Source organism: Podarcis muralis, chromosome 9 (genome assembly GCF_964188315.1).
Source record: "Podarcis muralis chromosome 9, rPodMur119.hap1.1, whole genome shotgun sequence".
In the NCBI taxonomy this organism is placed as follows: Eukaryota; Metazoa; Chordata; class Lepidosauria; order Squamata; family Lacertidae; genus Podarcis; species Podarcis muralis.
Genome location: NC_135663.1, coordinates 24,935,898 through 24,946,934, shown reverse-complemented (window position 1 = coordinate 24,946,934; position 11,037 = coordinate 24,935,898). Strand labels below are relative to the sequence as shown.

The 11,037-nt window shown below is 43.6% G+C and overlaps 1 protein-coding gene and 1 pseudogene across 1 annotated transcript; one reads left to right on the top strand and one right to left on the bottom strand.

The window, feature by feature from the left end:
• The first annotated feature begins 594 nt into the window (after nucleotides 1-594).
• PLA2G12A (phospholipase A2 group XIIA) lies at nucleotides 595-10,993 on the top strand. The gene is made up of 4 exons (XM_028743923.2): nucleotides 595-1,127; nucleotides 3,779-3,855; nucleotides 6,018-6,183; nucleotides 7,398-10,993. Exons 1-4 carry the CDS (start codon nucleotides 917-919, stop codon nucleotides 7,514-7,516), a joined length of 573 nt encoding a protein of 190 aa, XP_028599756.1. The 5' UTR covers nucleotides 595-916; the 3' UTR covers nucleotides 7,517-10,993.
• Nucleotides 8,517-9,737, bottom strand: LOC114604101 (disks large-associated protein 5-like; annotated as a pseudogene).
• Nucleotides 10,994-11,037: the final 44 nt, after the last annotated feature.

Sequence of the window (11,037 nt, the reverse complement as noted above, 5' to 3'; positions counted from 1 at the left end):
CACCTCAAATATAGACACAGAAGTATAGTTAAAAGGCGGGTGGCGCTGTGGTCTAAACCACCAAGCCTCATGGGCTTGCCGATCAGAAGGTCGGCGGTTCGAATCCCCACAACGGGGTGAGCTCCCATTGCTCTGTCCCAGCTCCTGCCAACCTAGCAGTTTGAAAGCATACCAGTGCACAGAAGCAAATCTTGCTTTAAGTCAGCCACCCACACTGATCTATTCCCCTCAATCAGAAGATTCTACCAATTGTGGTAGCTAGCCCCAAAAGAAAAATAGAAACAGCATGGTGTGAAAATAGCTTAGGCAAGGCGGTGGAGCCAAAACAACGACACTCGCTCAGCAGTGCGCTCTCCATCGCGCGCCGTTGCGCCCGCAGTGGGGAGGGAAAGGTGACTTTTGTCCCCGTAATACAGGTCCGTCACCCACCCACCCCCGAAGTGGAAGCCGTGGGATCCAGGGAAAAAATGCGCGCTTTTCCTTTAAGGCCTCTGGAAGAGCTTCAAGAGCCTGCCCACCGCGCACCGCCTACCTCCAACCGCCACGACCTCTTTCCCTACCGGGAGAGCGCTAGCCGCGCCCCCTTTCCTTCTCTGCGCCCGAAGCGCCCTGACGCGACGCGACCGAGGCGGGGCTGCTGGAGGCGGACGGCGCGCCTGCAAACAGGGACCGGAGGGGCTTGTCCGGGATGGTAGCGCTTCCGTGGCCTCCGAGCGGTAAGCGCCGTGGAGGCGAGGCGGCTGCCTGCGGCGGCGACTGTACGTGCGTAATGCAGCTGCCCGCGGGAGGAACGGGAGACTAGCCGGCCCGGCAGCGCGCGCGCCTCCCTCCCGAGCCCTCCGAATCCGCGGAGCTCCGTTGCGCCACGCGTGGGCGGCGTTCTGGCACTCTGGCCCCTGCGCGCCCGGGAGAGACGATGAGCCGGGCCCTGCTGCCGCTTCTCGTGACCTGCGGCTTGCTGGGGATGCGGCCCCTGCCCGCCCAGTGCCAGGAGGCCCAGACCCCCGACTGGAGGATGACGCTGAAGACCATCAGGAACGGCGTCCACAAGATCGACACTTACCTGAATGCTGCTTTGGATCTCCTGGGAGGAGAGGATGGGCTCTGTCAGTATAAGTGCAGCGATGGTAATGCCGATAGTGCCCTAAAGAAGTGGGGAGAGCGGGGTGGAGGGTAACGCGGCAATTCCCGGTTGGTACCGGTCCCTGTTCCTGCCCACCTAGCAGTTCGAAAGCATGTCAAGTGCAAGTAGATAAATAGGTACCGCTCCGGTGGGAAGGTAAATGGCACTTCCATGCGCTGCTCTGGTTCGCCAGAAGCGGCTTTGTCATACTGGCCACATGACAAATGCCGGCTCCCTTGGCCTATTATAGAGCGAGATGAGCGCCACAACCCCAGAGCCGTCCGCAACTGGACCTATTGGTCAGGGGTACCTTTACCTTTTTTTACTGAATCTTGAAAGCGTTAGGTTCAAGTCTAAACAGTTTGGAAGGTGCATGAAGTGTGATCAGATAAGGGATCTCCTGGGAATCCTGTATGTACCTCCTTGGGTTCAGAAGGCAAGGTTTTTTTTATTTATTACATTAATATACCACCTTTATCTTCCAATGATCAAGGCAGTGTACATTGTTCTGCTTCCCATTTCATCCTCACAACAACCCTGTGAGGTAGGTTAGGCTAAGCGATGGTGACTGGCCCGTGGTAACCCATTGAGCTTCATTGGCAGAGTGGGGATTCGAACCCTGCTCTCCCAGGTCCTAGTCCAACATTATAACTATCATGCCACACTGGCGTATAAATGTTATAAATAAACTCTCTTTAGATCAGAAGGTGCACACTGGGTCCATTTGGTTGAAAGATGCAGACCTATAAGTTCTACTGAGCTTTAATGGGGCATATTCTATGTAAAGGAGTAAAAGCTGCCGCTTAAAATACGTTTGCCAACCTTATGGCAGTTCAATCTTAAAGCTTTGCATACTTACATGCGTCCTTAGGATCTCACTTGTGATGCTAGCCAACAACAGTGACCTTTTAAAATGTTGACGGTAAAGATTAGTGCATTGTTGTCTTGGTTCCTGGATGCTTAATAAGCCTGTGTTAGTATTGTTGGTTGTTTTATCATGACCTCAAAGTTCTCTTTGTTTTGGATGCTGGACTAGATGGGCCTTTGATCAGATCCAGCAGAGTGCTTCTTAGTGTTGTCAGGTCTGAGGTTAACTTGTAATGGTGCCAAATGATTATATTACAGAAAGACTAAGCTTTTATAAATACATCCTTCTTTGTTTAGGCACCACTTTGATAAACTGTGGATTGAAGTATTTGGAAATCATTGTGTAAAATAATCCATTCTTCCTTCATCAGCACTGAAAGTTCAGGTTAACCAGTTGGAGTCCAGTTTTTAAAACCAATTTGATTGAGGTTTACCCCTAGTTATCTCTGGTCAAGGAGATGAGAAGATGGCTATGTGGAAAACAAGCTACGTTTTAAACGGTGTTGCTTAAAAATATAACTTCATAACTATGGTTGTATACCTTTTCCCTAAATTGTTAGATATGCTATGTGTTTTGAGAAATGCATCTTTTTAAATAATCCTAAGGGAAGGGAGATTCTGTGATGCAGGAGATGCCACTTCTGGAGGAGCAAAAAAGATTTTTTCAACTCAAGGGCCACATTCCCTTCTGGACAACCTCTTGAGAGCCACATGAGGGGAATTAGGATCCTGACGATTCACAGCCTCCTCTGACAGGCCCATAAAACAGCTTATGTCTGGGTATGGTGGACCAGTAAGAGGAGCAGAGCTTTCTTTTGTTGCCCTAGGAACACCTCCAGCAGCAGAACTCCTTCTCCACCCCCAAGGAGAAAGATCTCCATCATCCTGTCCCTCCCCACCCCACTCAGCTGCTCTCCCAGGGAACATAGGATTGCTCCCTTAGTACAGAATACAGTGGTGCCTCGCAAGATGAAAATAATCCGTTCCGCGAGTCTCTTCGTCTAGCGGTTTTTTCGTCTTGCGAAGCAACCCTATTAGCGGCTTAGCGGATTAGCGCTATTAGCGGTTTAGCGGCTTAGCGGCTATTAAAGGCTTAGCGGCTAAAAGGCTATTAGCGGCTTAGCGGCTAAAAGGCTATTAGCGGCTTAGCGGCTATTAAAGGCTTAGCGGCTAAAAGGCTATTAGCGGCTATTAAAGGCTATTAGCGGCTTAGAAAAAGGGGGGAAAGCGAAAAAAATCGCAAGACTCGCAAGACGTTTCCGTCTTGCGAAGCAAGCCCATAGGGAAAATCGTCTTGCGAAGCGCATTGAAAAATGGAAAACCCTTTCGTCTAGCGGGTTTTTCGTCTTGCAAGGCATTCGTCTTGCGGGACGCCACTGTAGTTCCAAGTTAATGGTGTAGTGGTTAGAGTTGGGCTAGGGCCTGGAAGGTGAGGATTCACTTCCTCACTCAGCCATGATCCTCCCCGGGTGACCTTGAGTCAGTCACCACATCTCAGCCTAACCAATACTGGGTTTTTGTCAGGATAACATGTGGACTCCCCTTTGAAATCCTTGGAGGAAAGATAGAATCTAAATGTAGTAATAAATTAATTTTCCTTACGCTAAAGTCTCCAAACACACAAGTGTATATAACAGCTCATACTGGGTTATTTTATTGAATTCTACGGTACAGATAATTTATATACATCTGTACCAGTTGGATATTATTCACTGGCTCCTGCCTTGAGACATCTAATCAGGTGGAAATAAAACATGTTGAATATTCAGAATTCTTTGTATTTTACAGGATATAAGCCTTTACCTCGCTATGGCTATAAGCCTTCGCCACCCAATGGCTGCGGTTCTCCTCTTTTTGGAGTTCACGTAAGTATCTTTTTATCAAGTACTTCCTCCTGCTCAGTAGCTTCATCTGTGCTTGGATGAAAAGAAGGAAAGATGCTTTAATGGCAATGTAACTGGATTAACCTGTATTAAATTTATGAAAACACTCACATTTATATGGAGAGACTGTAATATATAAATAGTAAATGTGCAACTAGTTTATGTAAATAGTAGGCTATTGTTTTCATCTAAGCACAAAGTGTTGTGATTATTCTCTCAAAATCGCTTTTGAAAAATTAAAAAAACTAAATCTTTCAGTCTCCCAAGAGGAGTCTTCGCAGCCTCAGAAGTATAGGTCTAAAATATGAGAACCTTCATTCTGAGACAGTGGCCAGTTATTATTATTATTATTTTATTAAATTTTATTCCCCTTGATTGTAGTAAAACCTCTAAACGATTTACAGATAATATTAATAAAAACAGTTTATAATTATTTTAAACATTTAAAGATAATTAAAATTAACAGGAAAAAGATTGAACTAGTCAACATCTGTGTCTAGATAGGCTTTGGATAAACAAAAATGCTTTGTGCAGGTGCTTTAGCACAAAAAGTTACATGGCCAGGCCCGAACCCACATTGGGATTATGTTATACAATAATGTTTTCAGCTGTTCCACCACTACTCTCCACTACCTTCCCCAGAAAGGAGTTATTTGTGATTGGTCAGTAGTTATTCCAGTCCAAGGGGTCCACAGCTGGTTCCTTATAAGTAATGACACCACCGCCTCTTTCAAGGCTGCAGGGACCACCCGTTCGTGCATTGAAACATTAACCACACTCTGCACCCAACTAGTCAAACTCTCTCTGCTAGATTCAGTAAGCCAAGAGGTGCAGAAGTCTAGAGAAAATGTAGTTAGGCGTCTAAGCTGCCAGCACCTTGTCCGCATTCAGCCAACTCCACCAGCTGAATCCCATCGCACAACACATAAGAAGAGCCTGCTGGGCCTTGCCAATGACCCATTTAGTTTAGCATCCTATTGTCACGGTGGCCCAACCAGATGCTTGTGGGAAACGCACAAGCAAGGTTTGAACGCAACAGCACTCTTCGCTGCTGTGTTTTCCAGTAGCTGGTATTCTGAAGCATTACTGCCATCATCTGCAGCATTCCCCTCCATGGCTTTGTCCAATCCTCTTTTAAAGCCATCTCGGTTGATCATGGATCAATGCCTCCCATAAATCCGAATTCCATAGTTTAACCATGTACTGCATGAAGAAGCACTGTGGATTTGTTTCTCCTTCATTGCCACCTCACGTGTCAAGATATCTACCCCTTATTCTGCCAGCCTAAATGCTCCTGTTGTGTAAAAGCTGTCTCTTAGTCCTGTAGATAGATCAACACTTTTTTTTTTTTTTGCTTGAGGGTATTAGGCGGGGTGCTGGATGCATTGAGAATCTGATAATAGAACTATCCTGTACAGCAAAAGCTAGTAAATTTTGTTACAGGAAACCACATTACAAGATTATCAGCCAATATGCTCAAAAAGTCCTCTCTGACCCCTATGAGATTATCAGTTTGTCTCTGAATGTGCAAATTCTAGGTTTCGGCTCCTCTGAAATATATGCTTAACTAGAACAACAAAGTGCCAGTTTCTCCAGACTGAGTAACTGGGCTCCCCTTTTCCTAGTTACCGGTACTTTAAGATGTGTGATCCTCCAGATGTTTTAAACTACATCTGCCACCATCACTAACCATTGGCCATGCTGGCTGAGGCTGATGGGAGCTCAAATCCAACAAGATCTTTGCTCCCATGACTGCTTTAGAGAAACTTTTATAATTTGGTTTCTCTGATGAAAATCCTTTTCCAATTTCCATCTTAAATTTCCTGTGGGCTTTTCTTTATTTGGTTTATTAAAATTCTCCTTTAAGACTTGATCTGTTTTATTAACTTCTTGATATATTTTTGGAGCATAAATTCATCCCTCTTCTAGCTGGTTCTGAGGAGTTGTTGTTAATATTTATATACCAGCCTTCATCTGCAGATCTCAGGGTGGTTCACAATATAAAATTTCAATATAAAAACCACAGAATACATGAGTTTCCCTCAGGAGACACAATTTCATCTTCTAGTACATTAAAAATAATAATAATAACAAGTCTCACAACTGTTCTCAAGGAATGCTGACTATTATAACTTGCTTCTCAGTTTGACATTGGCATTCCTTCAATGACAAAATGCTGCAATCAACATGACAGGTGTTACGATACCTGTGGCAACAAAAAACACGATTGCGACGAGGAGTTTCAATATTGCCTCTCTAAGATCTGTAGAGATGTACAGAAGACACTGGGAATACCAGAGAGCGTACAAGGTAAGCTTGTCTGGAATAACGCAGCTATAACAGATATTTACAGAGCTGACATATAACTGTAGGTAGTGTTTTATTAGAAATAATAAAACCAGGAGGCACAAAGTAACGTGACTTAACTCTGTTCAGTTTTCCCAGTGCCTGTGTGCAGCTAATAAAGAAGAGCACTTTCTAACAGATGATGAAGTATGGATTGTGTTCATCATTGCACAAAAGTGGAAGGATTTGCCTGATACTGGAAATGTTGCATTGAGCAATGCATGATTATGCTGCCCAGTTTGGTCGAATTCTTCTCTCCTTGTGCAGCTCTGTAAGATGATGTTTTGGGATAGGTTTTGGCTGGGTCAGTAGGTTTTGGAGTGTAGTCCTGGACTGGATAGGTTTTGTACTGTGGTCCGAAACATCTGGAGGGTATCCTGTTTGCAAATGCTGCTCTATCTTGTGTCACCACTGAACATTCCTCCCCTTACAGTAGAATGTGAAAAAGACACGTCCTCCTAGCAGATGTCCTACCTAAGCAAAGCCATTAGCATGTAGCAATTCCACCAAATTGCTATAGCAGTGTGGAGAGTGAATATTAGATTTACCATATGATGAATAAAAAACTTCTCTTGATGGTTTATTATCTGCCAGTTCTTAATTTTAGGCCTTCATTGCAGTTTTGATTTCTGCAAGTTTGGTGCAAAGAAGGTCACAACATAATGTCTTTTTCTGGGGCTAATTCTACTTTTGGCACAGTGTAGACTGGCCACAGTCACACTTATGAGTTAGCCAAATCTTGCAGGCTGTGATCAGCGCAGTGCAAAATACAAGCAGCTTCTGTCTTATTGCAGGAGCTGAATTGCTTGTGTATTGCTATGAACCGGATGCCCACCAAACCTTAAACTTGCCCAAACAGATATAGGGCTCACTCACCTTATAGCTGACTACATGTCATTATCTCAAGCACGTGTGGAGCTGGTACCTCTACATGGATCGTATTTCCACATCCACCCCAATTCCCATGGTGGTGGTCTTACTCTGAGCAATGATGGTGATGGAAGTGACAAGTATAAGTTGGTTGTTCAATAGATTGAAATTTCATCTTATGTCATTCAGCAGAATAAGCTGCATACCTTGTGTTGGGTCTAGGTTAAGTGGATGCTTTGTTTCTTTATAGTGCCAACTGGGCCTCAGTACAATAATTTAAAAATTTATTTGCTTTTTCCTCCTTGCAGCGTGTGAATCAACAGTTCAACTAGTGTTTGACGCAGTCATACATTTAGGATGCAAGCCATACCTTGACAGTCAAAGAGCAGCATGTATGTGTCGGTATGAAGACAAGACAGACCTTTAAGAGAGAAGCTTTCGACCTGGTTCAGTTCATCTGTGTTGTGAGAGCCCTTTTGTTGTTACAAAGCTGTTCAAAGCATACAGTCGGAGCGTCAAGCTGGTCTACACTTCTGTAGAAGACACTAGTTTTTTTATATAGCACTTCTTCCCTCTGTCACCTTTGCATCCTTAATCTTTAAGGATCTTTTGCATACAACTTTGAAAGCGAAAATTGCAATTTTGGCAACTGGCCTCGGAGTGGTACCTCTACGTGAGTTTTTCCTCTTGAGGGGATTGTGGATGCTGCTCTTAAACTGATAGAGGTGAACACCCGTAACTATTGCATGGGGTAAAAAGTAGGTCAAACTTTGGTCTTACCAGCATTTGGCATCTCCTCAGAGCCTTGCTTTATGGACAGAAGGGAAATGCCTTAAAAATGTATGGGTTTTGTTTGCAATCTTATGCTGCTGTTATAGTGGAATATTCCCTTGAGTAGATATTCTGTTTCTGCTTCTGTAGTTCAGTCCTGTGTGTGTTCAGTTAATTAATGAACCTTATGTATGTTCAATTAAGTCTCACTATTCACTGAGGCTTACCACTTAGTAAGTATATTTAGATTTTTCAGCCTTACACAGCAATCCTCTGCATGCTTACCTAGGAGTAAGCCCCTTTAAAAACAGTGGAGCTTACTCCCCCCCCCCCCCGAGAAGACACAGACCAGCTTTATTAAACATTCAATAGTACTTAACATAGAAAAACCACAGTAAATTTTCTTTCTGTCCACTCCCCCCACCCACCCCGGTTTGTAAATAAAAATCAAACTTATTTTGCCCCTTCTGATTAAGTAAGGGGAGAGAAAACAATGAGGTCGCTCCGCCTCGTTCCTCAGAGTGGGAACTGCAAATTTCTCCGCCTCGTTCCTCAGAGTGATGAAGAGGCTGCCATCCAGTTTGGGCTGAAGCTCAAGCACTGCACCATCGCAGGAGAAGTCACTGAGAAGAGAACCTGGGAAGGACTTGAGTGATTCAATTTTGTTGTGGCTCTCCTGCTGGGTCAGACGAATCACTTGCTGGCAGGTCCACTTTCTGTGGATTGATCTGCTTTTCAAAGGGAGTAGCATCCATTGTTTCTTTAGTTAACACATTCTGTTTTAGCACCTGGAAATTCAAGATGGATGTTCCTGAAGAACTGCCTTTGTCATTCCTGGGCTAGAGACCTTCTGTTTAAGCCCACAGCCCTGTGGCAAAACTTCCAGAGCACCTTCTCCAGGGACTTTGCTGGTGGTCTTTTGCAGGGCTCCAGCAAAGATTGGGCGACAGGAGCACATCTTACATTGGCTTGACTTTGTAGGTAGTCAAACCCTCCGGAGGCTTGAACACAAAATTCTCAGGGGCAAAGGAGCACTCTCTCCTTTGTGGTGCAAGAGCCAGGATGATAGGGGCTGGAAGGTTATCTTTAACCAGCTCTGTGGCTGTATCCAAAGGGATTTGGGTGATCACGCCTTCTTTAAGAGGCTCCACTGAATGGTTCTCTTTCATGCCACACAACACTGTTACCTTTGCATTTTTGACCCCTCTCTGCTGCTGTTTTCTATTCCTTGTTTCGCTTTTCTGCAGCGGAAGACCTGCATTCACAGCAGGCCAGGATATCTGTGATATTTTGGTCAGAGCAGCAGCTGTGGCTCCTGTAACTCTTCCAGCGGCAGTTGTGGAAGTTGTAGGCTGTGCCCCTTTCCTCTCTTTGGGGGGTTTCTCTACGAAGATCTGCCTCTGGTTATGCTGAGCTGTTTGCAGAGTGGAGCCCTTGCTAGGTACCATCACTGAATGCGGTGGTCTAGCTAGTGGTCTGACTGATTCTTGCAATTGGTTCTTCATCTTTGACTTTGTTAACCGCATTTCCACACTTGCTCCTTTTGTTACCGTCTCCTTTGGCTTGTTAAGCACCGGTATATTTGTTGATTTTGAAAGGAAGGCAGGGAAGGCATGAGACTTAGCTGAAACGCTTGATTTTTGGCTTGACTTTGTGCTGCTCCTTAGTAAGTACCCTTCACCTGTCTCCTCCGGCAGTGGAGACTCACCATTTCTTGATGCCTGTGCATTGACATCAGTGAGTCCAAACTGCCTGCCTTTATTAAACTCCTTGTGTCTGGTCTCCTTTCGGGAAATGGACTTTTGGTGGGCAAGTTTTGCCTTCAAGGTCTCCGTACTTAGGTCCTTTTTGTACCAAGCAGCAAAAGTGGCAACCATCCTGCTGTTTACTCACCAATCGCTTCCTACCAGCTCCAGCATCGACCCCCAAACTGCCTCTCTGCTCACCCCAGATTCCGGTGGAGCTTACTTTTGAGTGAATAGGCGCCAGATCACTATTTGCCTCTACCAACAATTATAGCATGTCAGATTATTAATCTCAGTGTTTAAGGATTACTTTAACAACAGATTCTCAAGTGCCTTAAAACTATAGATGGTACCTGACTGAGTCATATTCAGACTAGATCCACTATTGTGTACATTAAGCACACTAACCTCATTGGATCTACTCTGATGATTACTTGGTTGCATATCTCCCTTGAAGTTTTAACTGACCAAGTTAAGTTGTTTACATGTTGGAATTCTAGGGTGCATCAAATCCATCTGCCAAAGCAATGAAACCAAGCTATTGATTCCCCTGCTCCCCAATTATCCAAGAACACTATAAATTTTTAAAATTATTTTTGATCTCTAATCAAGTGTTTTTAGACACATAGACATTCTGTAAAGTAAAGGTGTCTTAATATGTATTATTGGCCTGAACAAGAGAATTATTTGCATTTAGTGTGCGGAGCATTTGACTATCAAACCTGTTTCTTCTGTACTGTTTCAGAACTTAATATGACTAGTGAATACTTTTACCATTGTTTCTGTGTTTTAGGCTTATGGAATTGCTTTGTGAACTCTGCAAGGGTTGTTTCCCACTTGATTTTTAATAATTTATTTGTACTTTCGCATTTGACTTTAATAGAAAAAGATTCTAATTTATTTGTCTGTACTTGCCTATTTGATATTAATAGAAATAGAATTTCTCTTAACCTTTTCTATATATATATATTAAAATGAAGTAATTTGTGAGAAATAATCTGTTCCCATGCTGCTAATGTTAATTATAACTGACCCAATCAAAACAGTGGGGCTGTCTGCCCTATTAATTTTAATAGGTCTTGGTCACAACCAACTTTAGTTGGATCGAAACCTACAAAATGGGTGTTCCATTTTTTTATCTTTGATTTTATAGAGTTTTTTGTCAAATGTATTTTGTCTTTTATAAAAGAATGTGAACTTTTAATGCTGAGTTGTTCTCAAGTTCTGAACACACAAGCACTAGAAACTACTGAATGAAATTACTTGAAAAGTGGTCTGTGATATATCTTCTTCTGGGAAATAATTTAGCGTGAAAATTTGCAAAAGAAAAAGAAAAAAAGAACTGTATTTGTGTAAAGTGGGGGAGAAGAATTAAAGAGTCAAAGCAGTGTGTGTGTCATGTCATTTTGCTATAAATAAAACTTAACTGAGA

Excerpts from the sequence above, each read along its gene's own strand:
- PLA2G12A (XM_028743923.2), top strand. The coding sequence starts at position 917 with ATGAGCCGGGCCCTGCTGCCGCTTCTCGTGACCTGCGGCTTGCTGGGG. Across the intron at positions 1,128-3,778 it reads TCAGTATAAGTGCAGCGATG|GATATAAGCCTTTACCTCGC; the intron begins GTAATGCCGATA and ends TGTATTTTACAG. Across the intron at positions 6,184-7,397 it reads AATACCAGAGAGCGTACAAG|CGTGTGAATCAACAGTTCAA; the intron begins GTAAGCTTGTCT and ends TCCTCCTTGCAG.